Here is a 23,423-nt window from a genome sequence, read left to right on the forward strand (position 1 = left end):
GTAAAGATAGTACATCTAAATATTACTTTTCCCTTAAACTGAGTGTTTTTGTAAATACAGATGAGAGTTTTTAGGATGATTTTTTTGGAAGGGATTTCTCGTGATCAAAACTCCAGGATTTACAGAACTTGCAAGGAAATAATTATAGACATCAAAATAAAATTGTATTTCTGAATGACAGTATTTAAATTATTGTTAAAATATGTAAATAATTTACAAAACATTATTTATCTTAGAAATTTTATTATTTTTTAGAATAAAGTAAGAGGTTTCTGAAATTAATATTTGGAAATTTATCCACTCAATTTTTTTCTGTAGTAAAAATTTACTAGTAAAAAATAAATGAAATGGCAGCATTACATATATTTTGAAGACCAAATATTATTTATCTTCTCCGAATATTATTTGAGAATGTGACCTGGTTCTTTTCTTTTCGAGTCTTTTGGAACAACAACAACAACGTAAATGGAATTTTTCTTATTTCCCATCTGAGTGGGGAACAGATCAAGCAGGGAAAAGGCAATAACTGCAATTGGATTTTTTTTCTATTCCACAGCTATGTTGCTTGATCGTTTAAATCACCATTTAAACATGTAAAGAATTTGTAAAAAATTATTTATTTATTTATTTTGCAAATTTTATAATTTTTGTAAAGAAAAAAGTAAGGGATTTCTAAAAATCAATATTTGAGAATTTATTCATTCAAATTTTTTGAAATAAAAATTTACCAGTAAATAATAAATGATAGAGAAGTATTAAATTTTATATTTTGAGGACCAAATACCACTTATCTGCCTCAAATTTTATTTCAGAATGTTTTTTTGGCTCTTTTTTCAAGTCCTTTGACGAAGTCATATCTTTCGCTGAAAAGGCAACGGAATTGCTCTCATTTCCCCTCTGAGTGGGCAACAAATCAAGCAGTGAAAGAGCAATAACTAACCATTGGATTTTTATTTTGCCCACAGCTATGTTGCCACAAAAACAGAGAAATACAAATTGTGGTTTTATATTGAACTGCAATCTTCCCTCTGGCAAGACTTGAAGATTTTTTTTCCATGCCTTAGAGATTCAATCTCAATGTCTCCTTCTTCTCGAACATATTTGAGATATCAGTCGGTCGAAGTTTTTTTATTCGTCGCAATAACATTCAGATATATAAAGCTGCATTGGAAGAATTGGGGATTCAAAAACAAAAATGAAAGGTTTCTTTGAAAGTAAAAATAAAATCAATTGCTTTTCATGGATGGTGAACTGAGGCACATTAAGAATTTAGTTTATTTTTCAGTTGGAATTTTGGGATTCAGCAAGTAATGTGATCTTTTGATATCATTCTTTGACTCTTTATATGGTGGAAAATGATTAAAAAAAAGCGAGCTATTAAATGCTATATTTTTGTAAAGAGTTCCATTTTATAGTATGAGTTTATTTGATTTTTATTGCTGATTCTTTATTTCTTGTATAAAACCGAAATAAAATTTCTTTCAAAGGATGAACATAATATATTTGAAAATAATAAAGTTTTATCATAAATTTACTAGTACTAATACTAGTACTAATAAAATCTACTAATAAAGTCTTCAGCACAAATTGGTGAATCCAAAGGAAAAAAAAAATAGATTATTTTCAAGATACATTATTTGCTTTTCTTTTTTCATAAAACAGCCTCAGTTTTAATATCCATTTATAGTCTTCCTTATCACTTACTTTTATCACAGGCAAAAATGATTAATAATAACAAAAATTTGCGTCCGAAGAAAAAATAAAATAAATATTGAAAGATAGATTTTAGACTTAAACTTCTAACAGAGTGTCAGAATTCTTCATAGTCCAAACTATGGGATGAGAAATCTTTCTGAATCAGTTTTCTCCCTTCATTTTCCGAATATCTAAATTAAATCGGAAAACGTCTGCAGGCAAGAAGCCAATGAGAGCAAGGACAGACTGAAGTCCAGTCTTCATTTCCGTAGAAAATTGGCGAGCTCACTTTATAAAATATTTAATTCATGAGAACCGGGCCAAATATAAAGGAGGGGAATAATGATAAACTAGACATAACAATACACCGAATATCCCCCCCCCCCTCCCGAAATGTGACTCTGAGAATAAAACTCAGTCTAGTCTGTGTTCTCAGATCAGATGAAAGATAAAAAATGAGTTGTCTCATCGCATCTATTATGTGGACTAGTAGAATATTCGCTTTGGTTAACAGAGAAAAGAATGTCTATCTGTCTAGGTTAATAAGTGGCGCAAATATTTGACTTAACCCTTATCTCCTTGCTTCTGTGTAAATATATCGCTTAAGCTTGAAAAGTTTAGATAAATGTTCTTAAATAGTCCATTTGGCAATTTATACTCATTTAAATACTGAAAGAAAATCAGAAGGCTTTTTAGAAGTTTTTAAAAATCAAATAATGCCATTTCTTAGATGGAAATATGTTTTATTTTTTCAAAATTGCCCTTCATTCATTTTGTACCTGTCAGTTCAGCTCTTTTAATAATGTCTCCGACTTTATGCATTATATATGCTTTATTAAAAGTTAACTTGTAACATTATGAATATTAAATTAGTTTCCAAATTTAGCTAATAGTTAACTTTAAATTACAATTAACTTAACCATTTTATTTAAAATGTTTCTTTTTATATTAATTCATCTTTATCTTTTGTCTTAAAAGCTTTTGAAAGATAATTTTTTCTTCTTCTAATGTATGACATGATATATATGTTGAGATTATGCGAAGCATTTGTAATAATGCTTCGATAAACTATGAATTTTATGAGCAACTTAAAGTAGAATTTAAAGAAAATTATGACCGCTAAGAATTGGAGGAATTTTCTGCAATATACAATATTAAGTTTTTTTGGAAATAGCAGGTTCTATTGAATTTTTATGCTTCGAAATTAGAAATGTTGTTACCTATAATCAATAAGTAAATAAAAATACTAGGAAACTTCATATTTTAGAATTAAAAATGGATTTTACGCTTTGTTTTAGAAACATTCTTGATCCAAAATATTCTAAGAGCTTTCATCATCGATCGAGCAAATGAAATGCACCCTTAAAAATTTTATATTTCTTTGCACGTAAAAAGTTTTAGATTCATATATGCAAATAAGTATAAAATTAGAATACTAGAATATTCCCAACTGAGCACAGATTGTTAAGTAAACTTGTTCAAGAAAACTGAATAATTTTTTCAATACGGAATCGTTAACTATAATTTTAATTCATGGAAGACGGTAATTCACAGAGAAAAGAAGAAATTTTTTTAAAAATTAGTTATATCTTAATTTTTAAAATTAAAGAATATATCTAAATAAAAGAATAAGAAAAAAAAATGAAATGAAATTAATAATGCCGGGAAAGTAGTTTTTATTTAAATATGCGTTAACAAATCTAACTTTGATATCAGTTTTGATATTAGGTTTTGACAGAAGTTTTAGCAAGAAAATCATAAAATTTTATGATCGATACAACCACAAGTTGTGCCTTTTTTAGCTTGAAGATAATTTTATTATAAAGAAAACGCAATACAAGCTTAAATTTATTACAAACATATTTAATCTATTTCAAAAATTTCATTTTAAATAGAACAATAAGTAGCAATTATTGTAAAAGTCACGCATAATATCCAGTAAGCACGTGTAACAAGTCACTTCAGTTAATTTAACCAATTTAGAAACAAATAATCAAGAATAGTAAATCATAATCTTAAAAGCGAAAGGCATGTGGAGTAAATATATAATCAAATATAACAGGCAAATTGTTAAAATTGCTGTATTTAAATTTGTATCGTCGCTTAATAAATAGCATCGCCGATCTCAAATTTCCTAGTTTTGCAAAAGCTAGGGAAAAAAACTGAAATTTTCACAACATGTAACAAATATTTCTGAGTTTATTTTTTTTATCTATTATGAATATTACATCATATTTTTGTACTAGATGTGAACACAAATTCGAAAATATTCGTTATTACTTGCGAAAAAATTCAGTTTTTTTTTGCACTTGGAAAAATTGAGATGGGCAGCATTATTAGTTAAGTAACGCTATATTATATTACAAAAACAAAGGGATGTTTAAAAAATTAATTCAAGAAATAAAAATGCGTCTGTCATTGCAAGATTATTATTTAGATAAATTATCAACAAAATATGTGAGAGAGATAAAAATAATCATCAGCAATTAAAATAAGAAAACTATATAGAATATAAAACTATAAAAAACTATATATATAAAATTATATATATTTGTTTCTTTATTTCCATATCCAATATCAGACAAACAAAAATTTTATGAATGAATATTTCAAAATCAAGTATAAGCCTACTTTAAGTTTATTTTAACCCAAAAGAATTGGCAAATTATTGATTAAAATAATGAAATGTTTTGGAAACAATCAAAAATATAATTACTTATAATATTATATCGTTAAGTGTTTACTAAACACAAGTATAAGTTGCATCATATGATATAATTATCACAAAAAATCCCTTCCCTTAAATAAAAACCTTCCCTTAAAATAAAAACGAGAGGGTATCGATTATGAAAATTCAATATTTTAAATATTTGCTTTGGAGGTTTTTAATAAAATATATGAAAATATTTAGCGTCTGCATTTTTTTTCAGTTGTTGAACACTAATTCTTAAAAAAAAAAAAAAAAAAAAAAAAAAAAAAGAATTTTACTGATTTGTTTCAAAAATGGTAAGAATTCTTTATATTTAAAATTTTCTTTGCGGATGAATTTTTTTTATGTAGTTACTATTTAAAGACGGGGATCAATTGCATAAAAAAATCTGTCTCTTGTAATCAGACATTTCACAAAAGGAAAGCAATGTAAAAATAAAATAGAGGAAGCAAAACCTGCGGCTCATTGCTTAAAATAGTAATTAATTTTCACAAGAAAGAGCTTTCTTTTTCCACGCCGGACATTATAAGAAATACAGTTTTCATACGTTTTTTTAAACATTCTCTCACATCATCAAGAACTTCAGGTTCTTAGAATGTTCGTAATGGGCACTAATGATCGCTTTTAAACGGTTTCTAACTTTTTGCTCGCAGCGGGAGAGAGGAGCATTTATACTTCAGCTCCACCCTCCAGATCATTCTATAGAGATGGATATGTTGCAGAATGAACCATTATGGTCACAATTTTTAAATTCTTTGATAACTGTTATGACGAATCGGACGGAAGTAGGTTTTAAATTCCTGCAGTCATATGAAGTTCAGAATTTGATTTCTTTCACCCTATTGTCCTCCTAGAAAAAAAATGTCATTTTATTCTTATCCCGTGAAGATTATTGTAAGAGCAGGGCAAAACATCATTAAAAGAATGTTCATTAAAAGTACAGAATGGGAATATTTTATTGCAAAAACTTGCAAGGTGATTCTAGGAAAGAATAATTTTCTTTCATTCTTCCAAAAAGTGCCGGACAAGTTAATGATATTCATTTTAGGATATGATTAAAAGAAGCGATGTGAACTTACTAAAAAAATAGAAAAAGCGAGTAAAGTAAAAGAGAGAGAGACTTTGATTTGTCCTTTTTATTTTTTCGTATTCGATGTACCGAGAAAATATTTAGTTGTCGAAAAATTCGAACTCGAGATTTTGACGAACCTCTACTTTTCAGAACTCTATCTTTGATATATATCTGCATCTAAGTTGTAGATACGTATCAAATTTGGGACCAAATTCGTCAAGGGATTAATCATCTGTCAGTATATACTTCAAGTATGTAAATGCGATAACTCAAGAATTCAAAGGATAAAAAAAATCTGAAACTGGCATGTGATTTTATAGTTCTGTGTCAAAATTTGATTTTTATCAACCTTTGCCTTTATTTTTTGATTAATTTGATTTTTATCAACCTTTGCCTTTATTTTTTGATTAATTTGATTTTTATCAACCTTTGCCTTTATTTTTTGATTAATTTGATTTTTATCAACCTTTGCCTTTATTTTTTGATTAATTTGATTTTTATCAACCTTTGCCTTTATTTTTTGATTAATTTGATTTTTATCAACCTTTGCCTTTATTTTTTGATTAATTTGATTTTTATCAACCTTTGCCTTTATTTTTTGGTTAATTTGATTTTTATCAACCTTTGCCTTTATTTTTTGATTAATTTGATTTTTATCACCCTTTATTTGAAAGAAAAGGCGTCCAAACTATATACTTGCAAGATAAATATAGTCAAAGACTAGATTCAATATTCAATATAAACATCAATATCTCGTAACTATTATATGCAATTAATACAAGGTATATTATAATATATACAAGGCATTCCCTGTCCCAAGGTCACACATATTATGTGTAGTGGTGGGGGTGGGGGTGGAAAGGGGAATAACACCTATATTAGAGAGTATGCAAGAAAATTTTAGAGATATACTTCCTGCTGTTTCTGTTTTGTTCTGATTGTTGGTCAAAGTGATGTACAAAGCTCTATAACAAGGAATATTGGAATAATTCGTTTGCTTTTTGTTGCTTTCTTAGGACTAATGTTTGATACATGAATTAGATCTTGTACAACATTTTTATATGACTAGAATTTGAAATATTTTTTTAATAGAAATAAAATTCTAATGTTACTTTATCTTTTTATACTTTTACCACTTTGATATTAAATAGCACAGTTATTTATGTGTCAAATAGCAATTCATGAGTGTGATAAAATGCAAATTAAATATAATAAGCGTGAGATACTTTTATACTTTTGCATATAATATATATATACGTATGTATGTGTGTGTAATGATATCTTTAAATCTAATTTAAATCTTCATTAATTTCCTAATTTTTTATTTTAATTTTGTCCATTCTAATTTCATTCTAAAAGGTCCTTTTATTTCACACTTTTTTTTTTATTCAATTGATTCTACACTCGCTCTAGAAAACTGATGACTTTCGCATTTCCCTCCCTTCGAGCGATGAGAAAAAAAATCCCTAATGTTTGCAACATTCTTTTAAAGATTCCTAAGATTCTCTTTTCTAGGTTTACAAGTGGCAAAGAAATCCCTATCAATATTTTATAGTAAAATCACTGACGGGAAAAGTTTCTGTCACTTTGATGCAGAAATTCTCTCCAAGATAAAGCAGCAGTTTTTAATTGAAAATAAATAAAATTTGGCAAATAAAAAATTTAGTAATTTGAAAAAAAATGGTAAATTGGCTTTAATGACAAAACATTAGATAAATGATATTGTTTTATGTCCCATATAACGAACTTCTCGTTTTTCCACAACAGATAATTTGTGAATCCTACATTGATTAAAGTTTTCTTTTTTTAATAGTGAGGATTAGAATGGAAAATAGTTCCAGAAAGCTTGCAATATAAGTAGTTTACTAGTTTGTTGCTTTTTAAAAATCTAGTTAAAAATATTTTTCACTGAATATTCAATAAATGAAACAACTTACTTAACGAATATGAAAGTTGGAAATTATTGACTTCCCTTAAATCTAGTGGCTTTATATAAAGATAAGTTAATTATCTATTAAACTTAATATATAGTCGGTGGAATTATGAAACATAAAATTGTGAAACATAGTATAATTTTTCTGTTAGTCAGAATTTTATTGCATATGCAATTAATGAAAAATAAGCTTATGTCTTTTTATTGGATTATATAAATGCAAGCCACTTTGCCAAAACACGGCGAGGGAACGTCGTGTATTAGAGTATAGAATGCCTGTGAAATGAGATGTCCTTGAGCAATATTCTTCATTATAAATTAAAGTAAGTACATTTGAGAAATTCGAAAAGGTTGGTGGAAATATTTTAACGAGAATGCTCGATACCTTTTATACATGAAATTATGAACATTCCGTAAGATTTCTGGAAAATCCTAGAGGTCTTTGGCAGTTATGTCACTTCATGCGACAAGCTCTACAAGTTTCCGTATGTCAAAATTTTGGGATGACACTACAGAAATAACCGAAGAAGGATAGATATGGTAGTAAAATATGTTATCATATAATAATACCATGCTCAATTCAATATTATCAAAATATCACATTATATACATCTCAGGTTTATGTCTTATATGACAACGACCTAACAGTGCTGGAACTACATTGCATGGCGTAATGATTGCTGGACAGGAGTTCATCTTATAAAATGCCTTCAGATAAATTTGATTCCATCCATAGAGATAAATATGAAGTAAACTCATTTTTAAAGTTTCTTTATAAAATATTTGGACGTATGTATTTATTTAACAAAGTGATTTTACAGTGCTTTTTACCGGGTGAAATTGACTTTTGTGATTCTGCTTTTTTTCTACATGCTATTGGGAGATTTATTCTTCCTAAAAAACAACAACTATCCTGCTCCACGTCCTAATAATGCAAATTATAACTTACTTAAAAAATAACTTATATAGCTAGAATATATAAAATCCAATTGTTTAATATGAAGAGATATTTGTCATTATTCTATATGAAACATAATTTTGTTTAAGAAATTAAGAATCAAGGCGATTCTGGTAAGAAGATTGATATGCTAAGAAGAAGCGGTGACATTTGTGACGAAATATGCATATGAGGATAGTTAAGAAGTGAAGAATTTTATGATTGCAGAGTTATTTTGAAATCCCTCTGATAATCCTCTTCCTAAAGGATAAATGTTTTTAATGATAATTATATATAATGTGAATGCTGTTTTAGAATCAGAAGATTTATCTTCGTATTTACGATAAATTATGAAAGTTAGTAACAGAAACAGCTCTGAAAAACTCATATCTGATGCAGGAAGAATCAGTAATGCAATATATTTTCATTCATATTTCTAGTATTTTATTTAACATTAACGAAAAACTATTTTAACAATTTCCGACAATTAACAACTTCTTAAGAGTTTCCGAGGGTAGATATTCACGAAATACAATTGAAATACATTTTTCTTACTTTCAGTGTTTTTTGCCAAAAAGCATCTTTCTTTTGTCTCGCAACGTACTCTTTAATGCAGGCTGAACCCTTACTCAAAGAACTGTTTGTCCATGAGGCCAATGAGAGATTGCATAACATCAAAGAAAGATAGTTTTTCCCGAAAGTTGGCACAAACACACCTTTCAACAGCAACAACATTTTGGGTTGGCGTTAACAGCCATAAATCTTACCTCCTCTTCCCAAGATATTTAAGTAACAGATTTGTTTTGACTGTGGAGTATCAACCTGTCGTTGCATTTTAGCAACATTTTTTTTAAAAAATATTTAAAAAATTATGATTATTTTGTTAAAAAAAATCCCCACTCTTTAAATCTGAGTTGTATACCTATAATATACTTTGTTATCTTAAAGCTTCACATTATTTTCTTATTTAAACGTTGTTTTGTCATGACCTATTTGCACTTTGAAAAATAAATTTGAAGCATTAAAATGTAAATATCGAAGATGGTGCATTTATATTTTTACAAAATAGAATCGATAAATGGAGAAGTGAAAGTTATCAATAACATTGAAATCCATATTAAATTCACATTTTTTAAGTGTCTTAAGCGTTTATCAGAAAGGTTATTTAAAAGAGTAAACTAGAAGTTTCCTCATCTTCCATTGCAAATATTTTAAAAAAAGCCCTTTCGTTCTCAAAATTCTTTAACTACAATTATTTTAGTATTTCATTTCCGCTTAATGCAGAATGATTTTATTTCAATATCTTCATACAATTCATAACATCATGATTGAATAATGTTAAAGAAAAAGTAGATAATTTCATTTCGAACTTAAAATAAAAATCTTATTTTTTTTCCTAACTAGAAGCAAATAATTTAATGAAATCTAAATAAATATAATTTCTATCTAGTTTGATGGCATTTAACCCTTTCTAGGGCCGTGGGGGTACGCTTCCCCCAAATTTATCAATATTTGTATGAAATTATGTAGGTTGGCATATGTTCTGACAATTTTTTTTACAAAGACAGAAACTTAGATGCTCCAGTTTTTTATTTTACACAAAATGATGTGTCTTTATTTTTTACTTAATTATTAACTAAATTAATTAATTAATCAAATTAAATTTATCTAATAAGTTAAATGAATCCCTTTTCTTTTTCTAATTTTAAGCCTAAAAATATTTTAACATAATATGACTAGAAAAAAATGGCCCTTTAAAGGGTTAAGTGACTATTACTAGACTTTTATATTACTAGACTTACTATTACTATTACTAGACTTTTATAAGCCGCATTTACTTGGATTATATGCTATCCACGTAAATGCAGATGAATGATGTGTTAAATAAGAATTTAATTTCTTAAGTTTTCTAATATTGCAAAGAAGTCATGTATTTAAAGTGTCAAAAGTGTAAATAATATAATTGTTAATTTCTACACACTGTCAAATAAATGTCAGTTTCATAAGAATTTAATGTGAATAATGTGTTTAATAAGAATATAAATTCTTAGGTTTTTCAATATTGCAAAGAAGTCGCGTATTTAAAATGTCAAAAGTGTAAATAATATAATAGCTTGTGTCAGCACACTGTCAGATTACATATTTCGTAAAAAAAAAAAACACAATTGCTGAAATTTTCCTGTCATTTCTCACAAACGTAATTTTACGCTCATGATTTGTTATGCTTGGCATTTTTTTGTTAAAAAAAACAAAACTGTAGATTTTTAAAAAAATTTATTACTCAGAAATGTAATTTTATATTACCAACTCGATGCTGAAAATTTGTGTAAGGTTCAAATTTACGTAATTATTTGACAGAATATTAAATTAATTAATGCTTTGTGAGTTCATTACAAATTTTAAACTGCCACCTTTTTTTGTTATTTCTTTACAGAAACTACTTAAACATTACATTGTTTCTAAATGAACATTAGTTCCTTTTGATCTCATTTATTAGTTTTCTTTTTGAACCAGTTAAATAAACTATTTCATCCCTTTTTTTAACATCTCATTTCCTTTGATCATTCAGTTACTTTAAAAAAAAAATGAAAGATTCCATTAGCTTCCTGTAATTGAAGGAGTCAATCAAAAAATAACAGAAGAAAGCGAAATTCCTATTAAAATTCAATTTATTGAGTGATTAATGCGTCCAATGCAATTTCTCACGGAATTATTGTTTCGCTGCAAAATAATCAAATGACACTTTTCTGAGCGAAGAAGGGGACCCGAAAGTAATAACAGACCGGCCCTCACTCCTCTCACCAATTCTGCTTCCCCCCTCCCTTCCTAAAAGAAATCGATTTCGTATTTTCTGTCGTGCAAAGCTCCAAAAGCCATTAAGCATTACTGGTATCGGAATTTCGGTTAGGGTTACAGTTAATGAAAGTTTCCATCAAAGGAAACTTTTCTTTAAGTGGTAGTTGGAGAATCTAATTTGGGAAAGGGAGGAATTAGAAGTATTGTTTGGAAGTAATCGAGCTTAGAGTTGAAGAAACAAATGGCATATATTTCTGATGGAATCAATACAAACATTACGAGTATCCTTTTTTTTAAAAAATGTAATGAGTGTTTTGCGAAATGATATCGTAAGTGATTTATTATTTTTTCTGCTTTAATTGTTAAAAGCATTTTTTTCAAGCATGTATTCATTTAATTATAGATTTTGAGGTAGACCCCTTTAGCCCTTCAGATTTAAGCATGTCATTTAATTACTGCTATTTTCTCTGAATTAAAGTACTGAAGACATTTTAAAACATTTCGGTAAGTAAATTTACTTACTAAAAGTAATAAAAGTAATGAAAAAAGAATAAGAAATTTCATCTTACTTCTTAGATTTTAAATAAAATCAATATTATAAAAAAAATTACATTAAAATGAACGTTCACACATGTATAAAATTTAAGATACATGTCGATTCCAAAAGCAGCGCAGAAACTTTAAGCGAAAGCCAGGAATACGGAAACCAGTTATTTATTATAGAATATGGGATCGCAAACGCAGAGGGTGGCTATTATAGAATGCTGTTTGCCAGTGAATAAAATAAAAGGATACATTAGACAAACGTGCAAACAGGTTTAATGAAATGCAAATTTACACTAACGTACCATTGTGGTTGTTTAATTAATTTCATTACATGATGTAAGCGACATGACAGATACAATAGCATGTAGGACGGATTTAAACAACAAGTCTTTGTAGTAAATAAAGTATACAAAGGATTTTACCCAAAGATGTGCACCCTCAAATATTGTGCTAACATCGGGCGGAAGCTGTACTATTGTAAATTTGTTTTCCATTAATCCTATATTGTACGCTTTATCTGGTATATCCAGTTCTTTAATGTAATTCATTTACAAAGAACCCCTATTAGACGGCTACTATGTTAGCAGCCCGTTTTTCCGTCTTAAATGATTTGTTTGATGAAATCTTTGATTACAGTTGAAATTTGTCTTGTGATGTAGAATCTCATTTTATATTCTTTGATTATTACTGCAAGTCTGTCTTTATAACGAGTTTATATCTTGCATCGAATAGTAGAATTCTAAATTTTGTATAAAATTTAGCTAGTAAATTTTATTTAAGAAAATGGCATACAATTTTCAAGTATCTCAAGATCTTAATAAATGGTTTCACGGATGAAAACCCGATTGCGTTTTCAAAAAGTATATGTATTCCATTTAGGTATTAGAGAAAAAATATCATGTTGTAAGGAGGTAATAAACACCACTTATTGCTTCGTTTTTTAATTAACATTATTTATTCAGAATATGAAAGGATCTAATTATATGTTTTGTCTTTAATATGATAATTTACTAACATTGAATCAATCTGTTACGAATTTTGCTAATTATATTAGAATTTCATGTTGAATTTTTGGATTTATGAACTTATATAATTAAAAATACAAAATTAAAACCTTATTTTATTTTAAAACATTAATCTCTTTAATTAAAATACAAACCTTGTTTTATTTTTAATATTTATGTTTTAATTTTTTTTTATCCAGTTATACACGAGCAAAATGGACTTATTTAAAAAATAGAGGCAAAGTCTGAACTATTGATTGCGTTAGAATAATTGTTTAGTCCTTATACCCTTTTGCATCCCCCCCCCTCTCATCAGCTATTTTAAAGCTGCACAAACTTAATTCTTCAATTTCTTAATATAACTTCTCGAATTTAGAATATATTAAATAAAAATTATGCAATAACAGGTTACATAATATAACATAATATAAAAGTATATCAGATACAGATACAATGATATGACATTATCGCCTTTCGATTGCATGGTTATTAACTAAAGATAGCTGCTTAACAAGCCAGTGCACTTGCAAATGCTGCTAATCTTCATTACAATCCTCTCTGAAATGTGCATTAAGCATGGCGAATGGGGTGTGATAGATTGGATTCTAGTTCAGCATAATGAAGCCATTGTAGAAAGCGGGATGCTTCCTGTAATTAACAAGGCATTGTTTAAATGGGAAGCAATGATAAATCGATTTTCTCCATATCATCTGCCGCTCTGCTAGCTTTTAATATCGGATCACTAGTAGTTTGTTAGGACTCGGTAAACGTAAAGTATGAATTTAATTTCAGCTGAAATTCATGGTAGAATATTATAAGCGTATGTAGATTATGCCTTTCACAGGGTTTCTGCATTTTTTCCCCCTTTCGCGTAATAAAAATACTATTATTTTTGTGTTATGGTTTATATGTTCGTAATTAGATAATGAATACTAAATTAATTTTATTAAATATAATTTAGATAATTTATTTTTAATAGGTGCTAGCCACTTACAATGATCAGTATTCTCACATCATTTTAATAGCATTCATTTAATCGCGTCAGCCAGATGTAACGAACTATGTCTTATCACAGCAAATGAACGATTTTCTTAAATTACACTTTCACAGTAAACATAGAATATTCTGATTAATTAGCTATATAAAATTACCGAAATTTATAGGCGAAAGTCCAACTGCTGGGACTGTAGGCTGTATCAAGTTTTTATTTTACAATATCTCTCCAAAATGAGGGGCATAGGCAATTGTTGACTATTTAAATGTCATGAACTTCCAAATGATTAAAAAAAATAATAAAATCGATATGCCGTGCTTGAATCTAAGTAACAATTATCGGGTTTTTTTCCCCGCCTCCAATGAAAATGTGTTGAGACTTAATGGCTTTGAGATTTGTTTTTTCAAAAATAGTTGGTGGTATTGAACAAATGACCACTGATGACGTATTTAGAAATCATGACCTTTCATATAAAATAAAAATTATAGAAATTGAATTAGTAATGCAGCTAAGATACTTATTGTTTGATTTTCCTAATTGTTTTAAATATATAGATATGTGGAATTAAAGAACTGTAGATTTTTGTTAAACTGGATTTGAATTTGATTATAATTGGGTATTCTCGTAAGGATTTCGTAAAGCTATATCAAGGAATTTCGCTTATATTAAGATATCATCACACATTTGTTTTATCTTCGCATCATGAGCTTGAAATTAACTGCAACAGAATTTTGTTTCAAGCCATTTATTTAATTAAAATATTTCAAATATTAGTTTAATTATATTTATTATTAATTTCAGTCCTCTCATAAACTCTGATTTAATACTAAATTTTTGTTACTTTCACAGTGTTTTCTTAAACGTAGAATTGGCGTGAACTTATGCTACTACAATACAATATTTTTACAATGGGTTTACACACCAAAAGAAATCTCTTCTAACCTTCATGAAAGCTGAGCTCCGATTTGTTTTTCATTTAAATAATTCTGAAAGTCAATACATTTACTTAATGCATCAATTAAAGATAATGAATGACAATTTTTAATGTTTTACTTAAATGTGAGTTTGTCATGAAGCATTCATATATACAATTAGCTATTAAGAAAAAAAAAGAAAAAAAAAAAAAAAAAAGAAAGAAAAAAATTAAAAAAAAATTGACATAAAAACTTTAATGCCAACATATTTCATTTTGATTTAAAGCATTATCTAACCTTTTCGACGATCGTTGGAAGTATATTTAGCCTCAAATTAATCATGTTTGATGTCCAATTTCACTATCTTTCATTTTAAGCTGATAACTCCAAAAACCATAAAAAAATCTTATTAAACATTTACACCCAATAACGTGTTTTTAAATCATGTTAATTATTGATTAATTTATTATTATTGTTTTGGGACAATAATGCTGAAAAATAAATAGGCATAAGTTATTATTCGTTGAAACAAGAACTTTGATCTAGTATCTATTTCAAACCACAACTTATCTTGATTTGTTAATTAATTTTTAATTTATATAATTAATTTTATTTATTAAGCTGAATAAGCTTCTTTTTCTTAAATAATTCTCAATATCAGAGATATATTAAAGATATCATTATTTGAAAATGAAAAAAAAGTAATTAGGAATATATATATATATATATATATATATATATACACGATATTTTAACACGACAAAATTACGAAAAAGTGTTGGATTAAGGACTTGATGTCCTTATTTTTTCTGTTTCTTACTAGCAACATAATGGGGAGAAAACGCATTCTTGAAAAACCAGCCCAAAGCTTTGTTATTTTTTAAAAATCTACAATTTGTTATAACATTTTTACCCACATAGGAATTTACAGGATAATTTAGATATTTACAAAAGTGACAATAAATCGAAACAACTTTTCTCAAAACAAGAATATACGTTCATTCTCTTCCGTATCCATTCAGTCAGTTCTCATGAGAAAGAGAAATTAAACACACTAATATAGCTGTAGCAGCTCTTAGTACTACAATTTTATTAAGATAAACGATTTGAGTTACATACGTTTTTACGTTGAAACTGCATGAAGGAAATCAGAAGCAGTAGTTAACACGCAATCCAATGATAAAACTATTTATAAAGTTTCTCTATTTGGAAATATTACGCTATTATGGAAATAAAGAACTGTTATAATTCCGCAAAAACTTGCGGCCATAGAATATAATATAGATGGAGAAAAGTAGCATCCATTCAAAGTTTAAATACACTCCGTTCTCTCAAATGTTGACTTAAGCGTTAGAATTTCGCCTTCATTTTCTTCTATATCCAGATATTAAGTCATTTCTGCTGCAGTGGCAGATCTTATTAAATTATTGTAGGAATGATGCACTTAAAGCTCTGCAATAAGTAGTGATGATTTTTGAGTAGTTTAAATTAATTAATTTTCAATCAATTTTGTATAAATTAACAATTAGTTATTGAAAATTGTTATTAATTTTTTTAATTTTATATAGAATGCTTTTTTAATTTTAATTCAGATATTACTTATTTTTAATTAAAAAGAGTATTTTTTTAAAATTAATTTAACACAAATTATTTTAACAACAAAAGTTCAATTAATAAATTACAAATACATTTTACTAAGTATTTAATATAAAATTGATTTTCTCAGTTGATTTTCGACGCACATACTTTCGTTTATAAGAATTTGGATAACTGTGTTTAAACATAAGGAAGAAAAAATCATTAAGTTACCATAAAAATATTTGAAATGGAGATATTGTTTATTGGGAATTTATAAAAACGCTTAAAATAAAATTTACTTTTTTTATATAATTTTTAGCGATAATATCAATGACTTTTTCCTTAATATTCATATGAATACCGAATTAATTAAAGAAGTAAACGAACATACAGACGACAACAGATGATTGATTTGATGCAAGATTCAATTTTGAGATTAAGATCTCAACAGAATTACATTCCTCTAACTGTTTTGGTTTCTGAATTATGATGTTCATATACACACAAATTGACATAATTTCAATTTTTTTTTCGATAGAAGGAAAATGATGCACTTCGAAACTACTAAAATGTGGGAAACTCTCAAAATATTGATAAGAGAATTTCTCGGATCAAAAGTTAGACAGTTAAGATATTTTTTATTTGTATACAGCAAATTTGAGAAAGAATAAAAAAATTATTATTTTTAGCATTATATTTATTTACAGCTGTACTGAGGCACTTTTTAATGTGACTGCACTTAACAGAACATGTGGTACTAGAACCATTTATTTGATATTCTTTGAAAAGCTACGTTTTTTCAAAAGTATGCGTATAGTATACGTCGTATGTATACATGTGTTTGTAAGTCAAATCTTAATTTTCACAATCCTAAATAAAATTGTGCCGAATAATGCTGAGATGGGAGAAATTTTGCAATCACCTTTTTTACAGATTTTTCAAAATTTGTAAGTAATAGGTATCGAAAAATTAATTTTGAGTGCAAAAAAAATATTCAAATTTGTTTGCAATCATTTTTAATGTATCAATAAATTTTTATCTGACATTAATTATTTCTTTATTATTTATTTTCATGCTTCTTCTGATGAAAATCTTTTTCATGGAGAAAAACTTTTAAAACACTTTTGTTTTCCTTCTTTGTTGGATGTTGTTTGCTTTCTAAATTAAATGTTTATTGAGTAAATAGAAAAATTGAGACTATTTCGTTAATGTACATGCTCAAATAGAAGGAAACAGGAAAAATTAAATTATTAAGGGAAGCAGGTATTATACATGTGAAACAAAACAAATAATTATACATACCGGTAATCATGAGGGATGCTTTTATTGCATCATTCTGATTTACTAATCGCTGCTGGTCAGCTGATTAAGTGAAGAAAGACTAGGTTTTATTCATTCTTTTCAGTATCATATGTCATTCAAACAGGTTTCCTCATATATTTAATTATGTCACGCTTATTTTTACACTTTGCCTTAATAGCTAGACAGATGAAGCAAATACAATCAATATCTTGCTTCAGTTAAAATTTAAAGCAAAACATGAAAGAATAAATCCTTGATATTTGTGAGAACTCTTTTGAATGCACCATGGAAATGAGAATGGAGTATGAAATTGAAACCAGTTGAAAACTGAGCCATGTGAAAGTATTTTTGAATAATTTTCGGATATTAACCATTTTTGAAAAAAAGAGATGGTACAGAGAAAGATATACATCGAATATAATGAAAATATTAAATATCCGGGCTCATTGAAGGATTTATCATGAATATAAAGTCCTTCGAAATTCTTGATATAAACTTGATGCCACATAAATGGCTATAAAATATATTCAGATAAACATAGACCTTTTTGTTTCTGCGAAATAGATTCATTTGTTTGCAAACCTTAAATCACCCATATGCTTTCACCATTCAATATATAATGAGGAATGCTACCTCATTAGCGCTTGATTATACTATTAATTTTTGATGTAAAATATCCAGATTTACGAATTATTTCCCATAGCCCTATCGGGCATGATTTATCACAACTTCTGTATCTGCAGCTGCCACGCGAATGAAGCTTGATGTTTTGCGCAATGTGCTTTGTTAGTTCAATTATACTCAGCACAATGTCTCATTGTTGTTGTTGGTGGTAATATTTGAATGCAGTTTCTGTAGTTTAAATCCTTAAACATATTTCTTAAATATAATGGACACAACATCTACCGTCTGTAGTATTTCGCAGTTTGATAATTGATCTGCCCTTGTCTAGATATGACCTATCTACTTTTAAAGTTTGTACCAGAAGTTTTGAAACATCTAGTACATAAATGCTCAGCGTGCATTTTAAGAAATAGGTATATGAACTGTAGTTTGATAAATTTTGAGATGATACCGCAATTATTATAAATAACTATTTTCACTTTTTAATTTAGTGGAAAGTCTATAATATACACCATTAAGTAATAATATATAGTCTATAATATCTATAAATTACACCACTTCTTTTTGAGAGATTGCTATGTAACTAATTTAAACTAATTTGTTACGCCATAACTACTGCAAAAATAATAAAACCATTCCCCGAAAAGTTTTCCTTTTAATAAAATACAAATTACTAGAACTATATTTTCTCACTCATTAAAATAATTATACTTCTAAAGTGGTGTTTTTTAAATGTGAGTAATTCTCTTTTTCTGTATAGTCAAGAGAATACAACACTGTTGATTATACATGGAAAACAAAACAGAATAATATACTAATTACGTTAATTTATAAGAAAGAAGTGTGATAGATTACAGTTATTTGCTACATTTTAATGAAAATATTTTAATAAAGATGATATATAAATATTTTTTAATTTTCTATCTCGCTAATACAGAAGTTTTTCGGAAAAAATATGCAAGCAAAAATTGTAATTTGCCAAAATATTTCTTGATATCTCTATTTCTGGAATCACATGGTATAATCTAAAAAATTAAAATTTAATGGATTTAAACGTGGCAGAACGCTTTCAGAAATTGAAAATTTCTCTGTAAGCAATTACGTTGGAATGGAAAAACGTAATCCATAAAGTATGAAATATATCCAGATAACCATATGTATAAGAATAGTAAATTAATTACTGTGATTTTAGATATCTTTAAGATTACTATGGCAAAAAAATGTGAGCGAATAAATTACTTACATTACAAATGGTGGCTAAAAAATCTATGATAATAGGTAATTGAATATTCCTATCCTGTCTTCTATAGGAAAATTTTATTTAGGTGTAGCCTTAAAAAAAAAAAGCTTTATCCAGTCTAACCCAACTGAATCTAAGAAGAAAAAAAAATGGACAACAAATAATGAAAATATGTCGATGAAGTAAATCCAAATCTGCTTTATCTGCTAAGGAAAAAGATCGTTTCTTGTTTTATCTTGGAAATAATGCAAGCATAATATTTGCAAAAGGGGAAAAACAATATTTTCCTACAAGCTTGGATTATCTGGAAAAAGAAAAAGAAAATAGATTTTTTTTCCAATAATAAAAGCAAAGATGGTACTTGTGAAAATGCTCTTTTATTAGAATAACATTGGGTTGCGCAAATCGATTGCAGAGACGACAAGGATAAAGGAATTTGCACTTATATTCTCTACAAAAACAGTTTATATTTTAGATTTAGATCTAACTTTTTATTTCTGGATGAGTTTTGGCTTGATGCAGAAATTTTTTTTTCATCATATAAGGAGTCATTTGCTTTCCTGACAAATAATTTCATCCTCTGCTTACATTTTTTAAATAATATTTTTAAGGAAACTCTAATAAAATATATGAGTACTCATTATTTGAGAATATGTTGACATATAAGTCTAAACGTTAGCTTTAAATGTCATTTAATATATTTACATCTCGAATGATTTATAATAAGTGCAAATTATTATATTTTCATGATTTTATAGTGTAATGGATATCGTTCTTTGATCTTTTTTATAGTTTAGAGCTTGAGTATATAGTTATTTCGTAATACTTCCATTTCTGTTGAAACCCTCTCAATACGTAGTAAATAGCTTGAAATTTTTTGAAAGTTCTTGTCATTATATATTTTCCATTAAAATGCGATGAAATGGTACAAATATTTGACATCTATATCGTTCATTCTTCTTTTTCAGTACTCCAATGTTTGTTACACGAATAATTGGCATACTATATTCGCTTCTATAAGCATTGACAATCGCAGGTAGGTTGCATTGCTTAACAAATAGACACAGTTTTAATCAGTAGATTTCCTGAAATTTCTTTTACACTTTATTTTACATGTATAGCACTTTTGTTAGATTATGTATTTTTTATACTAGGTAGTAGAAAAATCTATTTTTAATGTATTACTAATTGTAATATTTGACTTAATATGTGATTTACTTTAAATATGTTTTATTACTGTCACTGTACTGTCTTTTATCAATTAATATTAGTCCATATATGGAATAGTGGCTTTTTAATATTCTAATGATATAATCACAGTTGTAAACATTTCGAAAAGTAATGAATTGTTTCCAAAATAGCATCAAAATAGAGCAAAAGGCGTGGTCAGTAAATATTATAACTTTTGTTGACACTAATTTAATTTTAAAATACTGATAACTTCATGATGTTATCTATATCTATACTTATAATAAAGGTAAATATGTGTGTGTTTTGGCGCTCTACATGCTGGAAAGTTTGATCTACAGTTGCCAAATTTGGCATATGTATACTTTGGAGGTCGGAAATGTGCACATCGAAACGATTTTTTTGAATTTTGAATTAAAATTTTAATTAATTAAAAATTAAGCAAAATTTTGGCGTTTTTCTCGATAACTTCCGAAAATAGAATCGTGTATTTTCAATGAATTAAAAAAAATATTTTAATTATATTTTTTACGTTCAATGCACATGCACGTTTATATTTTCACCAATTTCAATTAATATTTATATTTTCACCGCACGTGCACGTTTCCCTTGCTCGAGAAAAAAAAAAAAAGGCTTTTATCAACGAGTTATTACCACATTGATAAAAGCTCAAATTAAAACATAATTTGACGGAAAAAAGTTTCATATACGTATATATATATATATTTCATATTTAAGTTTTATCTCTTCCATTTCAAATTCAAATTTAAATCTTACGAAATCTAACAGCAAATTAGAGAGAAATTTAGTACAATCAACTGAATATCGTAAGGTTTCTATAATAATATAGTTATATAACAAGCAAAATTCAAAGCTTAAAAATATTTTGCTGGAGAAGCTTAGAGACAAAGGTACACAAATATTTAATTGGAAATTTTAAAGTGCATTACTCTTGGCGAGCCGGCTGGTCGCCAAAAGCAACTAGTTATTTTATGATAATTGTGAAGTAATTAAATAATATGAGTGCATATTACTTTTTGCTGATACTACCCATTGGTGGCTATCTTAATTTCAGCTTCTGAACAAAAAATTCTGAACCTTAATTTATCTTTCAGGCAGTTTCCTATAGATAAATTCTCCGTGCATCTTATCTTAACTATGCTCTCATTTGCAATTCAAAACACAGATCAACATTAACATTTTCTAGAACTTAAACTTAGCTGCTCTAAAAGTCTTTCGGAGAAGGGAAATTATTCCGATGACACGCTCTCCGACGCAAGGTGGTCGTGCGGTCAATGCACGCCAGCAAAAACAAACCTGAAACGTCTTCCGCAGTTGGCGGGGTGGCTAAGAGAGAGCAGACGATCGATCCCCCCACTGACACCGCGCTTTAGTCATTCATCACGGGCGCGCAGTCACTGGAGAAAGTCACGCGAACACTCTCTCTTTCCCCGCCTGTGCAAGGAGAGGGGAGTCCAAGTTGAAAGAATACGCCTGCGCCAGAGATTTTTCATTTCTTGAAAGATATCACTTTATCATAAGCAATATATATGTACTGAATATGTCAAGCAGCTTTACAATGTCCGAGGAAATCATTCATCCAAAAGTTCAAAATAAAATTTAAGTTTAAAATGATACTTCAAAGATAATTTATGTGTGGATTTATCACGTATGAACAAACTTTGGAGAAATCGTAATCAGAACCAGAAATTCTGCATCAAAAGCAACAATCTTATATTAGCCAGAACCAGAAGAAAAAATATGCATAAGTTTTTTTCCCCGGAAAAAATAACGAGAATTCTTTAAGATAATTTGAGGAAAAAGAAAGGAATAGCTCGATATATCCCAAATTGTATTAGTATTTATGCATAACATGTTCAGCTAGTTTATCAACTAGGGAAAGTAGGAATTTGTTTAAAAGTCTTGCAACTTTAAAGGGTCCCGGTATTTTCTTTCAATAACTTTTAAGGAAATTTAATTTTTGTGCTCTCATTTAGTTGAGCCGCACATTGGAATTCATTTAAATTAAAATCACATATCGGTTAAATTTCAGAACTTATTCTAGCAAAATTTCTGATTAATTACCTTATTTGAGTTTTATATTGCATTATTCTATGATTCTAAAATGATATACTGCTTTTATTGTTTAAAAAAATGCCCAGCTCTATAGTTTCAAGAATTTTTTGTATTTTTTTATTATTATGTTTAAAGTTGGTTTTAAAATTGAATTTTTATATTTTTATAGAGAGATTCTAGAACAGTTATCTTGAACGTGAAAGGCAATTAAATTTCAGTTTGTTAAAAATTGCAATTTAAAAATGTTTTATGGAAAGAGTGAATTGAATTCTATTAAAAAATATATCTGAGTTTCGAAGCTGGAGCGGAAAGAACTGAGGTTCTAAGATTCGCAGTGCCTAAGGGTTTCCACAGGACTTAATATGATGTTGATGGCATGCCAAGATAATACTTAATATCATGGATATTTTTATTAAAATATAATAAAAAATTAAAATGCATTTCACAATGTCCAACAAAAAAAAAAAAAAAAAAAAAAAAGAAGGAAAAGAAAGAAAAATTTGATGCATATTAAACTTTTTCTTTTTTTCGGACAAAATAAAACTTGCATACATTATTTTTTTTCAATTTAAAAAAAATCCTTACTAAGATATTTTTCTTAAATGCAAAAATTACCTAAAAATACTATTCACAGAAAAAATAATATTGTTAACTAATAGATTGCCCTCATAAAATGAAGTAAAAGCTTATTTCTTTAAATATTGCACCTAAACGTACACTTCCAATTGCAAAGTTTCATTAAATTAGATAGGCAATTGTATAGTTACACTTAGAAAAGTCGTAATTTATAACTACAATACTATCAAAACGAACA

General features: G+C 27.6%; 1 protein-coding gene across 2 annotated transcripts in view; it reads left to right on the forward strand.

Annotated features, from left to right (window-relative positions):
- LOC129966789 (blood vessel epicardial substance-like) overlaps nt 1-23,423 on the forward strand; it is an 86,463-nt gene that overhangs the window by 12,106 nt on the left and 50,934 nt on the right. The window contains exon 2 of one of the 2 annotated variants that reach the window (XM_056081352.1): nt 20,314-20,381. The exons of the other annotated variant lie outside the window; for it this stretch is intronic. Coding sequence (XP_055937327.1) covers nt 20,314-20,381 — 68 coding nt within the window. The remainder of the gene's footprint in view (nt 1-20,313; nt 20,382-23,423) is intronic. 2 annotated transcript variants of the gene reach the window in all.

Source organism: Argiope bruennichi, chromosome 4, assembly GCF_947563725.1.
Source record: "Argiope bruennichi chromosome 4, qqArgBrue1.1, whole genome shotgun sequence".
In the NCBI taxonomy this organism is placed as follows: Eukaryota; Metazoa; Arthropoda; class Arachnida; order Araneae; family Araneidae; genus Argiope; species Argiope bruennichi.